This window comes from Cyprinodon tularosa, unplaced genomic scaffold (genome assembly GCF_016077235.1).
Source record: "Cyprinodon tularosa strain WSP-4 unplaced genomic scaffold, ASM1607723v1 ctg388, whole genome shotgun sequence".
NCBI lineage: Eukaryota > Metazoa > Chordata > Actinopteri > Cyprinodontiformes > Cyprinodontidae > Cyprinodon > Cyprinodon tularosa.
The window spans coordinates 1-18,157 of record NW_024039105.1 but is presented as its reverse complement, the minus strand read 5'-3'; the positions used below and the strand labels follow the sequence as shown (position 1 = coordinate 18,157).

Genomic DNA, 18,157 nt, shown 5'->3' with positions numbered 1-18,157 from the left:
TTGATGAAAAAGTATTTTTTTTTAATAAGTCTTCTTCATGTATCCTTATTTTGGTCCATTGAATAAGTTGAAAAACTTAGTCTCTATCACAGAAATGGTGTCTTTTGTCATGGTGATTTTCTATTGACTCTACAGCCTCCTAGTTCTGAATTGTTTAGCTGTTTTGTCAATTGTAAAAAATCTGATAAGATAATGATTTAAGATTTTTAATCTTCAGCCTGTTACCAAATATTCATACAGTGTAGTTTGCACGCTATTCGATTACACTGGTCCTTGTATTAGTGTAATCCAGTGATAATTTATTAGTTCCCCATTGTTTATTTCACTTTAACTGCATAGAATAATTAATAAACACAGTTGTGAAACTCTTAGTTTACAGTACATTTAAAATGCAATTATTTTAGTAGGGCCCATTCTTCTTTTTTCTTTCTCTCAATTCTCTGAAGATGACCAGAACATATAAAATAATGTTTATTGTGTGAAAGTTTTTCCACATAACTGCAGATCACCTATTGTTATTCAGTAATATTTACTGTGCTATAAAAAAATTCCACATTTTGCCATTTTGTTTTAAATCCTCTGAAAAACTACAACCTAGCTGCACCTATCCTCATCTAACCCTGACAAGGGTTTCCTGTCCAAATCATTTCAAAATATCCCTCCAAGGCTTGATGAAAAGATGGCAGCCGTATATATGAGCACTGGCAGCTTTTATTTTGAAAAGACGACAGATCCATTGCAAAACAGCGGGTAACTTCCTGTTTCAAAATTATAATTTTTATTCAAATTTGTTGAGTTGCAAACGAAAATGTAAATTATCATGTTTACTGTAACATATTGAGTATTGAGTTCCCGGTTTGTTGGTTTGAGTGTCAGTTCGTGGTTTGAAAAGACAAGTTAAAAGATCATACCATTATAGTCCGTGAAGGGTTTTTCCCTTGCTCTCCATCACGCTCTTTTTGTTCGGATTCCATGGAAGGAGGTTTGTTTTTTATTTTCTATGTTCAATAAGTGTATTTTAAGCATAATTAATGACAGTTTGATTATTGTTCTTGTAAAATAATATGCTTTGTAGTATCTAAACTTTAAATTTTTTTTTACTTTTTTTAGACAGTGATGTAACTGTTTTAGCAGTTATTTAGCTGCTCTTATGCTACATGAAACGTTGCTAATGAAAATGCTACATTCCTGTGCTGAAAATAGTATTGTTGATGGTTAAACAGGCGCTGTGGAACACTGTGATGAGACAAAGGCCTGTTGTTGACTACTATTTTCTATCTGAATGCAGGTATGTGATGTTTCATTGTTTTTGGTGTTGGATTATTGTGTTTAATTATTTTCTTTTTTTACTCATGTAATGTTTAAGATTATTAGGACCATGTTTAGGCTTAGTTATTAACTGTTGTTGCAATTATTTTTATTTTCAGGTAAATGTGTTATTTTACACTACTTGTAAAATAATACTAGTGGTCACCTGCGTCTCAATTCGCAGGCTGCATACTTCTAAAGACCCAGCCTACCTAGCCTCCGGAGGACCCAGCCTTGGTAGGCTGCTCCGGAGGATCCTCAGCCGTTGGTAAATGGGACGGTCTACCCTTTGGAGCACTTCCTGGTTACGACACAACGTCATCACGTCTACACAAAGCCCGGGAAAAACAGCGCCATTAAAAATTTTGAAACTAGACATTTAACAGAAGAATCAACCGAAATGGACACAGAAATTTTTATTTTTTGTTGTTGGAGGAGGAGAGTCGGATTCGGCGACAGCAAAACCGGCAACAGATTTTTTTGAGACTGGCAGAGCGCAGTGGGGAGGTAACATTTACCTGCTATTATTTTCCGCCACTAGGGTCTGCTAATGATCATAATATAGCATTTATTAATCAAACACTTGTCAGCAGATTGACGGATATCATTTTTTAATCAAATTTTAGATTTATTTTTAAGACAGGTATAAGCTTATGTTTGTAACTTTTGAATTGAATAGTTAAATGTTTACAATCCCTGTATATAACTGACTTAAATCACTACTTTCACTATCACTAATGTTATGTGGAGTAGGCAAACTGTATTATTGAGAAATAAATCCTTGTTTGTCTAAATTGTTATTGACTTACTGCCTGATTTTATTTGCAATTATATTACAGAAAAATAATACAGGAAAAATAAACATAAAAACGAAAAAAAAGTTAAATAGTGGATCTAGATGAAGTAAAATAAGTAAAGGCCAGAATTGTTTGGTCCCAAATTGGCAACACCAGACGTTAAGGGGTTAACATTCACTAGAATTGTATCAGCTAAAATGAAATTGCTATCATCTAATCCTGTTGTTCTCAACCTTCATCTCTCTATCCAGACCAGGCCGATGTACTGCCGCATCAATCTGAATGTTCCCGTTCTCCAGATATTTTTTAACAATGACGACACCAGACCAGACTTTCGGCTGAGCAGAGAGTCTCTGGCGGTGCTGCTGGACCTTCTCTGCCAGGAAAGAAGACATGGATGGGGGGCCACAATAGAGACCTTGGTCTTCCTCTTCTGGCTAGCGAGTGGGGAATCCTACAGAGTGGTGGCTAGGGTGTTCGGGATGCCTCGCTCCACAGTTCACCGCATCGTCCACCGGGTTACTGAGGAGGTGGTGGCCATCCGCCACCGAGTAGTCTGCCTCCCGAAAACTGCAGAAGACCTGGCATCAGTAACCCAGGGGTTTGAAGGGCTGGCCGGACATTGAGCTTTTCTGAAAGCTGCTGGAGCGATCGACGGCTGCCATGTGAGGATCAAGCCTCCAAGCGGTCCTGATGGTCACTGCTATCGCAACAGGAAACTGTTCTCCTCCATCATTCTACAGGCAGTTTGTGACCATCAGGGCCGCTTCATCGACACGTACGTGGGCTGGCCGGGGTCGGTGCATGACTCCAGAGTGCTCCGGAACAGCCCACTGTACAGGCGGGCCATCTACCCTCCTCCGGGCCACTTCATCTTGGCAGATGGTGGGTACCCGTGTCTCCAACACCCACTCCCCCTCATCACTCCCTTCAAGCGGCCGGTGCAAGGTGTGGGAGCCCTGCGCATTAACAGCCATCATTCCAGGGCACGCTCCATCATAGAGCGTGCCTTTGGGAGGATGAAGACGAGGTTCAGGGCCATCTTCCTCCAAGCGCTGGAGGTGTACCACACCTTTGTGCCTCAGGTATGTTACTAAATGAGAGAATTATTGCCTATAGATAAATGATAAAAAGCTTTAAATTAATTTCTTCAAATATACTATAAGATGTTTTTTGTCTTCTTTTTTCTACAGGTCATAACGGCATGTGCTGTCCTGCACAACATCTGCCTGGGAGCTGGTGACATCATGGCCCCAGAGGATGAAGAGCAGGACGACATGCCAGAGGATGAGGAGGGGGAGAACGTGTTGGAGGCAGGCAGTGGTGCTCACTGGCGGGACCAGCTGTCTGCCGAGGTGTCTGCCCTGGAGGAGGGTCTACCCGACCACCATTACATTTAGATGGCAAGTAGAATCACTTTTTAGCTGTTCTCATTTCAGGGTTATGAAAACAGTTGTAGTAAAGTCATTTTCTGCGTCTTCTTAAACATTTTTAGTAACATGGCAGCCGTCGATTGGGTCAGCCCTTCAAACCCTGATGGACGATGTGGTGAACAGTGGAGAGAGGCACCCCCCACCCCCCAGATGATGTCCCACTCGCAGTCAGAAGACTCCAAGGTCATCTGTGTGGCATCCCATCCAGTCCAGCAGCACCACCAGGGACTCCTGCTCAGTCACAATTGTATATATATGTTCTTTTATAGTATTTCTTTTATATCTTCTGTAAATAGTTGTAGTGGTTAAAATTGAATGTAAATAGTTAAAAATATTTTTAATAGTTTATTGTATATAATTGCATCTCTAAAAATAAATTGATGTTGTCACTGAGAAGTTGTTCTAAGTTTACTTAAATTGTAAAGAAGTGATGAAACAGATGATGTAAAAAGGTTAAAAGACTTTAAGAACACACCGACAACAATAACTTTGATAAACGATTTAATAATTTAATTTAATAACAGCAACACATAACCTGAACTTGTAAAAACAGCAGCAACAACAAAAAGAACACACCAACAAAAATTAACTTCTGTCCAGTGTCCACCTTCCTCTCCAATAAATTAAACAGTCTGTCCATCCTTTCCCGGCTCTCTCTTTCTCTTCTCTCCTCCGCCTCCCTCTGCCATCTCATATCCTCCCTGATCAAATCAAGCAACTCGTCACTCCTCCTTCTTCTCTTCCTCCTTTCCCTCCTCTCTCCTGGCCTCTCATCCTCACTCTCTTCCTCGTCATCGCCCTGATGCTGCTCAGCCTCTGCAGCACCTAGCACTGGTGTGTCCTCAGGGATGGAGGCAATTAGGACAGGTGGGGCAACAGAGGGCCTCCGTCCTAAAACCTCCTCCATGAGGACAAACCAGGGCCAGGTGGCAGCAGTAGGCTTACCACTGACACCCTGCCCTGTCCCTGGATTCCTATAGTAGAGGAAAACAATTTGTGTCAACAGATGCAATTTTCTGTAGTGTTTCTTTAAACCTAGAAAAAAGGAATGTTTCATGATTTGGATAGATTGATGAAATTCTACAGAAAAAGAGACGACTTTGGAATAATAACTTTGAGATGACTTTTTTCAAGCTAACTCAAAGTGTAAATGAACCTGAATATAATATATGTAAGATGTCATTTCCCTACACATACACACATATCTATCTATCTATCTATCTATCTATCTATCTATCTATCTATGTTTGTGTATTTTATTACACTGAACATACTTTGTATTTTTTTTTTAGATTGTCCCACTTTTTTTTGTCCTGTTGTGGCTCAACTTTTCCCTCCAGGCCCATTTTCTGCAGGATTGTTCTAAACAAGAGAAATGAGAAGAGATAAACACACTAGGATCACTTCTATAACAAATATAAGATTGATAAAAAGTGGCATCTGGGCATCATTTCATGTGATCAAAAGATTATATTTGTACGTTGGTGTTTGAACAGGACCTCTTTTATCTTTTATGACTTTTACATAGAAATGCAACATGTAGATGGAATTATGCCTCAACTCTTACCTCCAGCCGACTGCTGCAGTATTTTTGGCGCCGGTAAAAAGGTGGTCATTTTGCCCACGGAGTTTGATCAACTCCTCTGTCTGCTCCCTGGAACAAAATGACATGTAAAGCATATTTCTGTTATGTCAACAAGCAAAATTACTGTTCTGTATAATTACGCCAGCATTGTTTTTCAAGTGAATTATACTTTAAACCTAATTTTACTGTACTGTAAAATAACTATACATTATTGAGTATTCAAACAGTATTGCAGTATATTGACAGCCCAGTACAGCTGGACTAATGTTATTTCTTCAGCTGCATTAAGCTTTGACAGTTCTAATCCTGTGTAATAAACTGTATGAGAATAAATAATTCCGATTAGTGAGGGCTATCAGCAAAGTTACAAGTTAATAATTGTGACATTTGTATGAAGGCTTTTAACTGTTGAGCCTCTTGTATCAACAAGTTAGCTTTAAGCTTTAGCTTTAGCTGCTCCTACACATCCCGGTGGCTCCATTACCATCATGTATTTTAATAGATGTTCAGTAAAAAAAAACAAAAATAATACTCACATTTAAAAGTGTACTCCATCTTACTACTGCCGGAGCTGCTACTGCTTTCCATTTTTCCGCCTGTTTTCTTTTTTCTCTTCTTCTTCAACTACTAAAAGAAAAAAAAAAATACGTGCAAAGCACCTCGGGAAATCTAGTGGGAGGCGAGGCCACTAAGGACGGTAGCGATGCATCCTCAGAATTCGGGGAAAAGGAGGACGCATTTTAAGGCTGCATTTTAAGCGTCCTCAGAATTTTTGCCAAATGGGACAGCCTCTGCGCGGCGTTGTGACGTCGCCGGCTTTAAAATGCGTCCTCCGAAGTACGCAGCCTGCGAATTGAGTTGCAGCCATTGTTATGGAATCCAGAGGTTCTGGGTTCAAGCCATGCCATGGACTGACACTCTGGGTCCCTGAGCAAGACCCTTAACCCCCACACTGTTCCCTGAGCGCCGCACAATGGCAGCCCACTGCTCCCCAAGGGGATGGGTTAAAGTCGTAGGGAAGCAGCTGTTCCAACCGCTGCATTTCCGAGTTCTCCAGAGTGGTGCACAACTAAACACAAGTGAATAAAGTGAATGGGATTGGTCGATTATCAAGAGGGCGGGATTGTTGTGGCGGAAGGTTCACAAGCAAGTTCGATTGATGCCGGTTTGTCGGAAGCATCTTGCTAACCAGTTAGCAACTTAATGCTAGTAGGTTCCCAAAGGGAAATTACATTGGGACCAGGTAGTAACGACACTGTCAAGGTACGCTTTGGACAGATGCCAGAGGAGGAGAGTTTTGTGTCGGAGGTCGTTGATGAGTCTCCTCCATAATACCTTCTTTATTTAGAGGAGGGAAGCGGGGACAAAGATGTTGTTGAAGAGAGTTCATTTATAAACATGTTTAAGCCAGAATGATTTGATATTTAAATCTTAGTTCCCTACAACTTTAAATTCAGAGGTGAATTTCTCCAGTGTGAGATTAATAATATTTAATAAAAATTAAAAGAACACTGCGATGAGAAAAAGCCTGTGGTCGAATATTATTTTCTATATGAATGCAGAGCATTAAATGTGCTGATATACAGGTGCTGGTCATAAAATTAGAATATCATGAAAAAGTAGATTGATTTCAGTAATTCCATTTAAAAAGTGAAACTTGTATATTATATTCATACATTACATACAAACTCATATATTTCAGATGTTTATTTTGTTTAATTTTGATGATTACAAATGACAACAAATGAAAATCTCAAATTCATCATATCAGAAAATTAGAATATTACTGAAGACCAATAAAAACAAAGGATTTATAGAAATGTTGGCCAACTGAAAAGTATGAACATGAAAAGTATGAGCATGTACAGCACTCAGTATTTAGTTGGGCCTCCTTTGGCCTGTATTACTGCAGCAATGGGGCGTGGCATGGAGTCGATCAGTCTGTGGCACTGCTCAGGTGTTATGATAGCCCAGGTTGCTCTAATAGTGGCTTTTAGCTCTTCTGAATTGTTGGGTCTGGTGTATTGCATCTTCTTCTTCACAATACCCCATAGATTTTCTATGGGGTTAAGGTCAGGAGAGTTTGCTGGCCAATTAAGAACAGGGATACCATGGTCCTTCAACCAGGTACTGGTAGCTTTGGCACTGTGTGCAGGTGCCAAGTCCTGTTGGAAAATGAAATCTGCATCTCCAAAAAGTTGGTCAGCTGCAGGAAGCATGAAGTGCTCTAAAACTTCCTGGTATGTAGCTGCGTTGACCCTGGACCTCAGAAAACACAATGGACCAACACCAGCAGATGACATGGCACCCCAAACCATCACTGACTGTGGAAACTTTACACTGGACTTCAAGCAACGTGGATGAAGTGCCTCTCTTCTTTTCCTCCAGACTCTGGGACCTTGATTTCCAAAGGAAATGCAAAATTTACTTTCATCAGAGAACATGACTTTGGACCACTCACCAGCAGTCCAGTCCTGTTTCTCTTTAGCCCAGGCAAGACGCTTCTGACGCTGTCTGTGGTTCAAGAGTGGCTTGACACAAGGAATGCGACAGCAGAAACCCATGTCTTTCATACGTCTGTGTGTGGTGGTTCTTGAAGCACTCACTCCAGCTGCAGTCCACTCTTTGTGAATCTCCCCCACATTTTTGAAGGGGTTTTGTTTCACAATCCTCTCCAGGGTGCGGTTATCTCTCTTGCTTGTACACTTTTTTCGACCACATCTTTTCCTTCCCTTCGCCTCTCTATTAATGTGCTTGGACACTGAGCTCTGTGAACAGCCAGCCTCTTTAGCGATGACCTTTTGTGTCTTGCCCTCCTTGTGCAAGGTGTCGATGGTCGTCTTTTGGACAACTGTCAAGTCAGCAGTCTTCCCCATGATTGTGTAGCCTATAGAACTAGACTGAAAGACCATTTAAAGGCTTTTGCAGGTGGTTTGAGTTAATTAGCTGATTAGAGTGTGGCACCAGGGGCCATCAATTTTGAACCTTTTCACAATATTCTAATTTTCTGATATGATGAATTTGAGATTTTCATTTGTTGTCATTTGTAATCATCAAAATTAAACAAAATAAACATCTGAAATATATGAGTTTGTATGTAATGTATGAATATAATATAACAAGAACTCCCTCTATCCACCACATCACTCCGGTCCTCCGACAGCTCCACTGGCTCCCCATACAGTTCCGCATTCAATATAAAATTATCATGATGACTTTCAAGGCACTTCACCATCTTGCCCCCCCATATCTGTCAGACCTCCTGCATGTTCCCACCCCCTCCCGTGCTCTTAGATCCTCATCTGCTTTGCACCTGTCTGTCCCCTCCGCCCGTCTCACCACCATGGGGAGCAGAGCATTCAGCCGCTCTGCCCCCCGCCTCTGGAACTCTCTACCACCCCAACTTCGAAATACGGACTCAATTCTCCATTTTAAAATACAACTCAAAACCCATCTGTTCAAGATTGCTTATTCTCTTTAAAAATATCAATTTCACTGTCACAGCCTCTGTATTTTTAAATGTTTTTAAATGTTTTTATAATTATAATTTTTATTTTTCTGACACTTTTTATGTTTTGTACGGTGACCTTGAGTGTCCAGAAAGGCGCCTTTTTAAATAAAATGTATTATTATTATTATTATTACAAGTTTCACTTTTTAAATGGAATTACTGAAATCAATCTACTTTTTCATGATATTCTAATTTTATGACCAGCACCTGTATCAGCTGTTGTCTGGCTGTAATTTCCCACAAGACACAACACAGAATCAACCACGCTACTCGTGCGCAATCTGAGGCAGATGATGTTTACATGCACTTTTTTTTCTTCATGGAGGCTGCGCAGTATTTGGAGAGGTGTGCGATTAAGTCCCTCCACTGGGTTGCACTGTGGGTGATAAGGTGTGATACACAGTGGTTCTTTGAAAATGGTCGAGGGTCGTAAGAGAAAAAAATGTCTATGAAGTGTATGAATAGAAGAGAAAGGGCTCAGAAGCAGGGGCGCCTGGTGGAGTTTTCTCCAGGGGGATATAAATTAAAAACATATACTAAAAAACATTCAAACATATATTAAGTTATGACACTGGTAATTTATATGAATGCCAACAACTAAAAACATTATAAAACACTTTATAAAAACAAAACTTAATATTATATACAGGTTTACTTTTTGTACATAAATCTTGCCCTTCTGAGGCTTTGTGAAGGTAAATCTGTGTTTCTCGTGGTCCAATATGATGTTAAAAAAAAATAATGTAGCAGTTTAATAATGGAGAAGCCATTAGTCAGCTTTATATATTTTTTATGTGTAAAAATATTTTCTGAGAATGTGTGTAAGAGCAACTGTGGAAATACAAAAAGTACACTATATTAAATTATTTTCCATGTAAATCCCAGATTGTTCATAATTCTTTTCCTTTTCTAAAAAGTGCTTTAAATCAGTCCTACCTGTCTTTATCCATGCTGGGTCAGATCCTGACGTTAGAAAAAGGAGACAGGCAGTCAAGGCAGCAGAATAAAGCGTTAGCCTCGCTGCATGCACGTGGCTGAGGCTTTAAAAAGTTGGGAGAAACCTGAAGACATGCCTGCTGGTCGGTTGAAAATGTGACCAATTAATGGCAGCACTGCTTCTCAGCTGTGATCTGCGCCCTATCGGTACATGGAGGTTTAATCAACCATCCTAGTATAATACTGGAAAAAATATGAGTCAACTAAACCAGATAGACATAAAAATAGCAGCTGAATCAAATCTAAACATGTTTATTAATTTTGCAGTGAAACAGGTCGTTGCTAAGTGGAGAACCCTGCGAGAGTTACGTGAAGGCACGGAACAGGGTCGCAATCTACCCAGCGGCTCCAAAGCCGAGGCTGTGAGGGAACATAAACATGCCAAGTTGGCATTCTTGGACCATACATACAGTCCTGAAGGTAAGACAATGTTGTTGCTCCTGTTAACTCTCTCACATGTGTGTGTGTGAGATAGAAAGATGGATGGATGGAGAGATGTGTGTATAAACTTTCCAGTTCTCTTTTTCAGCAATTTAAGCAGCAATTTGGACCTGCTGCCACAAGCTACATGGCAGGAGGAAGACAGCCAGCCCACCGCACCCACTGATGGCTCTGCTGAAATACCAGGCCATGTTCAGCAGCATCCACCTCAGACCAGTATGCATGGAGCAGAGCACAAAAGGCCTTCGCAGTCCCATATAGAGGGCAGATTATACTAATGTGACCGCACACATCTGCACCGTCGGTCTGGAATTTCTAGGGACGCACAGCAGTTTCCTGCCAAAGCACAAAGGGGGAGCCTATTCGAGAACTCACCAGAACTTCTGTGGATGGTCACGAGAACTTCAGCGGCTCCAGGGGGAATGTTTATCTTCCAAAACAACAATGCTGCATCTGCAAGATACACTATATTGCCAAAAGTATTTGCTCACCCATCCAAATTATTGGAATCAGGTGTTCCAATCACTTCCATGGCCACAGGTGTATAAATTCAAGCACCTAGGCATGCAGACTGTTTTTACAAACATTTGTGAAAGAATGGGTCGCTCTCAGGAGCTCAGTGAATTCCAGCGTGGAACTGTGATAGGATGCCACCTGTGCAACAAATCCAGTCGTGAAATTTCCTCGCTCCTAAATATTCCACAGTCAACTGTCAGCTGTATTATAAGAAATTGGAAGTGTTTGGGAACGACAGCAACTCAGCCACGAAGTGGTAGGCCACGTAAACTGACGGAGCGGGGTCAGCGGATGCTGACGCGCATAGTGCGAAGAGGTCGCCAACTTTCATCAGAGTCAATCACTACAGACCTCCAAACTTCATGTAGCTCAAGAACAGTGCGCAGAGAGCTTCATGGAATGGGTTTCCATGGGCGAGCAGCTGCATCCAAGCCATACATCACCAAGTGCAATGCAAAGCGTCGGATGCGGTGGTGTAAAGCACGCCGCCACTGGACTCTAGAGCAGTGGAGACGCGTTCTCTGGAGTGACGAATCGCGCTTCTCCATCTGGCAATCTGATGGACGGGTCTGGGTTTGGCGGTTGCCAGGAGAACGGTACTTGTCTGACTGCATTGTGCCAAGTGTAAAGTTTGGTGGAGGGGGGATTATGGTGTGGGGTTGTTTTTCAGGAGCTGGGCTTGGCCCCTTAGTTCCAGTGAAAGGAACTCTGAATGCTTCAGCATACCAAGACATTTTGGACAATTCCATGCTCCCAACTTTGTGGGAACAGTTTGGAGCTGGCCCCTTCCTCTTCCAACATGACTGTGCACCAGTGCACAAAGCAAGGTCCATAAAGACATGGATGACAGAGTCTGGTGTGGATGAACTTGACTGGCCTGCACAGAGTCCTGACCTCAACCCGATAGAACACCTTTGGGATGAATTAGAGCGGAGACTGAGAGCCAGGCCTTCTCGTCCAACATCAGTGTGCGACCTCACAAATGCGCTTCTGGAAGAATGGTCAAAAATTCCCATAAACACACTCCTAAACCTTGTGGACAGCCTTCCCAGAAGAGTTGAAGCTGTTCTAGCTGCAAAGGGTGGACCGACGTCATATTGAACCCTATGGATTAGGAACGGGATGTCACTTAAGCTCATATGTGAGTCAAGGCAGGTGAGCAAATACTTTTGGCAATATAGTGTATCACGGTCATGGAGATGGATCTAGAGTTGCTAGACATCGAAGAGGCACAGGTTCTGTTAATGGAGATGGCAAAGAGACCCATTAACCTTTGATCGTAGTTGTCCATTGTAGTTGTTCCTCTGTTTTTAACAATAGGCGCGCCCCGGCACCGAATCGAGAAGGACGACCTCACAGACGGCGGGAAAGGCACACCAAGGACCAATCACAGCTGCTTTTTGTCAGTGTTTTCAAATTTCAGTGTAAGAACATTTCAATACTGTTATTTTAAACAAACAACCATGTTACTTTTTGGAGGCCAAATTATTCACCTGTTTTTGATGGTGAAAACAGACCTCGTCGATTGATCAGCAACAGGGCACTTTCCAAACGCCATTCAGAGGATGAATGACCTGTTAGTTTGGTTTGCTGCTCCTTTATGTCCCTTTTTAATAACACATGATCTCAGTCCTCTCGCACCTACTCTCCTTTAGCTCCACAAAGCTCAGAGCAGAGCAGGACAGAAGGAATGGCAGAAGCTGTAGGCCTTGCTTTACAAAGGCAGTCTGGAAAGGAGCAGAGCGGGCCGGTTGGGGAGGATTTGGGATTTTGCAGGGTGGCAGAGGTTTTGCAGGCAGGTTTAACCTCTGCAGATGGAGACTGAAGCAGAGGTTTTGCAGGTAAATATAAGCTTTGGAGATGGAGACTGAGGTGGAGGTCAACTCAGCAGTTTCTTTTTACTTTGATCCATAACCGATTTTTATTGATCTAGAGAGGTTTGATTTAAGTTATCAAGATTTAGGCTGAACTTTTAAAGACCTATTTACAAAGTTGTTGTTTTCATTGTCAGTATTTTTCTCAGTCAGGTCTTGGAACTTTGTTTTTTTTTTTTATCATCCAAGATGTAAAGAGGAGGATATTTCCCACAGCCATAGGTGATGTTTTCATTAATCAGTCCATTTTGGCTGGCTAACGTTGTAATAGAGGGCTTGTTCATCCTTTCCCAGAGCTTTTGCTTGATACCTCGCCCTAAGTCAGTGGTTCCCAAAGTGTGGGGCGCGCCCCCTAGGGGGGGCGCAATGCCATTGCAGGGGGGGCGCGGGAAGCGGTATGGATGAATGAAAAAAAAAAAAAAAAACAGCGCTTGCTTGACTGAGCATAATGGACAGTTGTTACACTGCAACCCAGATTTGAGAAGATCTACAGCAAAAAGCAGGCTCACTACAACCACTGAAAAGATGGGAGGATTAAAGTACAAAGAAAAAACTCTCAGGGAGCTGTTAAATGTTTTCACTCCATTTTGCACAGAGGCTTTTTTAATGTATTGATTATAGCAAAGTTAAATATGGTTACAAATAAAAAAAAGAAATATGTTTAAAATAACACAGACAACAAAGAATCCTCTTCTAATCTACAGTATAGAACTATTAAAAAAATACAGTTACACAAAAGTGTTCCACTGTAAAGATGGTGTAGTTGGTTTTGTTGCAACCTGAAGTGTGAAATAAACTTCAGTGGAGTTTGAAAACAAAATATGTGTATAGGTTTATTATATCTGGTTGAACGATGTGTGTTCAGTTGATTCTTTTTTTTTGGGGTCGGGGGGGGGGGGGGGGGGGGGGGGGCGTGGAAATTTTATTGTAATCCAAAGGGGGGCCCAGAAGAAAATCTTTGGGAACCACTGCCCTAAGTTGAGAGTGTAAGGTCGCCTTCGCCCATTTTTGTACCTGTGAAAAGCAGACATTTATAAAATGACAACAGATCGGCATGGGTTTAACAATTTTACAATCTTTAAAACTAAGTGTTGAGGTCCAAACTTCCAACATCAATATAAATTCACCTCAGCATGTCATCAACCACTTCATGGTAAATCTGCTGGTACTCCTCTACTGTGTAGGTGTGAATCATCAAGGGCTCATTGTCCTGCACAGCAGCAGTGGAGGACTGGTTGAGGATTGGCATATGACAGACTGCTGGGAGGTCTGCAGGGTGGATGGTGGCCGGAGGCTTAGAGATCAGCCTTTCAACCTGAGTGGTGCATTGAGCAGGAGCTGAGGTCACAACAAGAGGTTGGTTGGGATGAGCTGCCATTGAACGCCTCCTCTTCTGGGGAGGCCTGGCAGAGTCAGGAGAGCGATGGCGTTTTCTAGATACTTTAGGGGCCTGGAGAAGATAAGAAAGTTTGGAGTAGAACCTACTTGGAAGTTCATTTCACTAAAACCAAACAGCAGATTACCTGAGTGTGGAACAGTACGTTTCTCTTGGGATGTTTTCCTCATTACTGTCATGATGGGTTCACAAGAGAGACCCAAGTACGCAGAATCCACGAGAAGGAGACTGGTTGAAAGGTTAACAAAGGTTTATTGTTTCACAAGAAAATGGAAATAACACTGGTACTGGTTCAGGCCTGGGGGGCTGGTTCACTGCGTGGGTGACAGTTCAGTTAGTGTTGCATCAGAAGAGTTTGACTTTGAGAGTTTCAGGTTTGTACCTTGAGGGTTCTTGGTTAAAGCTTTGGGAGGAGAACTGTTGGGTCCAGAGATTGTTTGTTCAGCAGAGTCCGTAGCTGCTTCAGCGTCTTACTTCTAGAGAGAGGGCAGACCTTGGTTTTGAGTTTCCAGCTCTTGGTCCAGAGCTGCATGGAAATCCAGAGAGGAGTCTTCAGGTTTGGCTCAGAGGGCAGACTCGGCAGGTTAAGCTATTCCAGAGCTTCACAGGAGAAAAACAGGTTTCCTGAAAGTAGAGACAAAAAGGGTTAGAATCCAGTCTGGATTCAAAGTCAACAAAGTACACAGAAGGATCTTGGCTTAGGCGCTAACCAACTGGATTCAACACTGCGACATTGAGGCAAGGTCTGAAGACAGCTTATATAGTGTGGACCCTCTGATGAAGGAATGAGCCTCAGCTGTGCAGGAGGCTCGGCTCAGGAGGATCCACGGCGGACTCTGCTGGAGGAAGGTGGTACTACTCCAGCTCCCAACAATTACTGAATGTGGTCCTTTTCCAAAGATTTATTGTTATATAAAATTAATCAATAGCAGTTTTTAGTGTGTGTTTAAAGATGAGAATTAGATTTTACCTGCTCATCTTGGCAGCATTGACATTCTCTGTTAGTCCTGCCCGCTGAAGCTCTCACTGCTCTCTGATTACCATAAAGATTGACAGGAAGACCACATGATAAAACACGCATTAGACTGAGGGTCATTAAAAATCAATAAAAGTCATGAAATTTATTTTAAATTAAGGCCTTAATTGGTATTAAAATGTCTTAAATCAGTCTTTCCTAGGTCTTAATTTTTAAAAACATCATAAATAGGATTATTTTTATTACGATTTATTTTTGTAATCTAAATAAAACGTTAAAATTTACTTTTTTTTTTTTTTTTTTTTTTTTTATAAAAAAAAAAATAATAATGGCTCGCCATTATTGGCTCCAGCCAAGAGTTTTCTCCATGGCTAAAACCAGGGAACATACATGAGGCTCAGTGGATTTTGTGCAAGAAGCGATTCAAGCTCAGAACGATAAACCTTTGGGTTAAGTTGTCGCAAACAGGTTTTTCTTGTGAATTTAGTCTTGAATTTTTATTTCAAGTGGCATTAAAAGGTCTTAAAAAGTATTGAATTTAACTTGCCTTATGCTGTAGGAACCCTGTTTTAGGAAAAGATAGATTTTTTTGCATGTTCATGTTCCTGTTGGTTTATTGTGATCAGTATAGATTTAGCGTTTAATGTTTTTGGTGCCTATTGGTTTTCACCATCCCTCAGCGCACATTGCTCCCTTCTTGGCCACCTCTTTGAAAGCTCTTTGCAACCTCCACCGAGTTGCTTGAAAACATGACACTACACAAAGACTGCAAAAGCCCTTTTATTGGTGCTTCATTTAGAGAGTAATGATCTCTGCATCTGTAGCTAAACAGCTGTACAGTGGATCAGAGGAAAGATAGTAACGATGTTAGGGAGATCCAATAATGAAAAATAATGAGTTACTATGAATGTGTGTTTTTGCATGTATTGCTTTTTCTACACTGCTTTTATGTTTTTTTTTTATTGTAACCTATTTTTTCTATGCAATAAAGTATGAAGACATGAACGATATTCTATTCTATTTGTTGCTTATTCCAAGTAGCAGAAATCACACTTATAAGAAATAAAAAAAATAAAATAGGTTATATATTCCTAATATTGAACTTCTTTTTTTTTCAAATGAGGTGTAATGTATATTAAACTATGTTTATATGTACTGATAATGTTTCAGTTGTTTTTTCAGAACTATTGATTCTTACCTTAATGCTCAACAGATTTTAGTTTTTAATGAGTTTGTTCCAGTGATTGACTTTTTTAGAGGACCCAGATTAAACCATCAGGGTCTCCATGTACAGAAGAGGATTAGGGATAATGAAAAAAAAAAAGGTTTGACTTGTAAGTTGATTTGTAAATTTAATTTCAGTTTAACATGGAAAAGGGTCTAAGAATTTAATCTCGAAATTCTGACTTTAGTCTCAAAATTCTGTCTTTAATCTCAGAATTCTGACTTTAATCTCAGAATTGTGACTATTTTCTCACAATTCTGACTTTTATTCTCACAATTTTGGATCTAAATGTAGATAGGCACCATGAAGGAAGAGATGTGGTAGAAAATGATGCAATTAGGCAACTTTTTATGTGCCCCAGGGGTCCCCGGTGATGCTATTTCATTAATAGAAGAGCAGAAGGAGGTTAAAACAAGAGAGCTAGTTTAGTCTCTAAAACTGACATGGCTATGGCTTGATGCTAACATGTTCTTAGCTGTCAGAATTCTGAGATTAAAGTCAGAAATCTGAGAAAAAAGACGGAATTCTGAGGGGAAAAAAAGCGTAATTCTGACTTTTTTTTCTCATATACTGAAATAATTTTTTCAGTGGCCCTAATCCTCTTCCGTACCCATGTGATGCCCTGTCACCTAATTTTTCTAGAGAAATCTTTCCTTGTTTAATAGACTTAGTTTTGACCTTTCTGGAGTAATTTTAAACAAGCTGTGGTGCAGCCCCTGTTAAAAAATATGGTCTGGATCCAACTGTGCTTGGGAATTTTAGGCTCATCTCCAAGCTGCCTCTGTTGTCAAAAATGTGTCTCAGTCGGCCCATGTGTGTTTCTTGCTATTTTCTTTGTATTTTATTCTTTAATTCAATGTATGTTGTTATACATTTAGCTTATTAACCCATTGTAAGGTTTTCTGTTTTTCATTTTGTTACTCTATCTACAGCACTTTTTTTCAGCTTTGGTTGTTGTTAAAATACTTTATAAATAAAGTTAATAAGATTTTATTTTATTTTTATATTTTTTAATGAAACAACATAACTATTGGAACAGTGAACATTATACACATACAAGCATTTATAAATATTAGTGATAGGTTAATTAGGCAACTTGAAGTATTTAGACACATTGCCAAACTAGGGCTCTGTTCGAAAACCTGGGCTGCATCCTCGAAAGGACGCGCTCTGTTGCTTAGCAGCCGTGAATGTTGACACACAAAGCAGGAAAAAGAATGAAAACCAAAGTTTTCAAAACTTTATTTATTTTTTATTATAAAGTGAACAAAGACCAACTCACAAGAATCCAGAGTGGAATAAAGGTTCCAACCACCGGGAGCAGGAACAAATAAAAGCAAATTTAATGATAGAACCTTAGTCAGTTAAATAACACGCTGTAATTTTGCACATCTCTGATGTTGCTGCTATTTTTAAATATCCATTACTGTTAAAATGTCCATAGCTGCATATTGGTTATTAATTCTCCAGTTTTATATTGTTAAAAGACTTTGCAGAATTGTATTGTTTATCTTTTAACTCTTCCCTATTATGTTACTGTTATACATTTTTCTAAGGTCCACATTTGTGTGACCATTTTCAATCATCTTTCTGCTGCTGTAAATTTGCCCATTCTGGGACAATAAAGGGATTTTAAGGTATTAATAGAATTAATATCTTAATTCTATTCAGTTTGTTTATGTTTCATATAATGTTCGTTGCATCCCACTATTTCATTTTACGTAATTATTTTGAACCAGAAAACCAAAGGTTTGATTAGATGCCACATAAACCAGTTACAAAACGCATTTCCGGTTGAAAGACACGTGACAGCCATCCAACCAACCCAGGTTCCAGTCATTCTTATGAAAGAGAGCAGCTAAACACACCTTCTGCTTCTTAATAATAGTCTGGATTGACTTCAAACAAGCTAAGGGCCATGGCCACCCCTAACCCCCCATCTAGCTCCACCCCTGGCTGTCCTATGCTAAGCTCACCTGGAGTAGCTATTTAGCTTAGCTAGTTGCCAACTAGGTTGCTAGCGGCTGTACTTATAAAGATAATTATGGGCCAGATAACCTTAGTTGTCAACATTAAGCGCTGGATCAGCTGCAGCAGCA

At 40.5% G+C, this 18,157-nt stretch overlaps 1 protein-coding gene and 1 long non-coding RNA gene across 2 annotated transcripts; both read left to right on the top strand.

Moving 5' to 3' along the window:
* Positions 1–862: 862 nt before the first annotated feature.
* Positions 863–1,548, top strand: LOC119791376. The gene is made up of 3 exons (XR_005281844.1): positions 863–982; positions 1,224–1,288; positions 1,428–1,548. It is a non-coding gene; the product is annotated as an uncharacterized LOC119791376 (long non-coding RNA).
* Positions 1,549–2,365: 817 nt separating this feature from the next.
* On the top strand, positions 2,366–3,946 carry LOC119791388 (protein ALP1-like). The gene is made up of 4 exons (XM_038297452.1): positions 2,366–2,648; positions 2,733–3,190; positions 3,299–3,508; positions 3,601–3,946. The coding sequence occupies exons 1-3, from the start codon at positions 2,366–2,368 to the stop codon at positions 3,503–3,505; spliced, it is 948 nt and encodes a 315-aa protein (XP_038153380.1). The 3' UTR covers positions 3,506–3,508; positions 3,601–3,946.
* The last annotated feature ends 14,211 nt before the right edge of the window (positions 3,947–18,157 follow it).

What these genes read in the sequence shown, in the direction of transcription:
- LOC119791388 (XM_038297452.1), top strand. Translation starts at nt 2,366, where the DNA reads ATGTACTGCCGCATCAATCTGAATGTTCCCGTTCTCCAGATATTTTTT. An exon ending in TGAGGAGGTGGTGGCCATCC is followed by an intron (nt 2,649 to 2,732) that starts GCCACCGAGTAG and finishes CCGGACATTGAG; the next exon opens with CTTTTCTGAAAGCTGCTGGA. An exon ending in ACCACACCTTTGTGCCTCAG is followed by an intron (nt 3,191 to 3,298) that starts GTATGTTACTAA and finishes TTTTTTCTACAG; the next exon opens with GTCATAACGGCATGTGCTGT.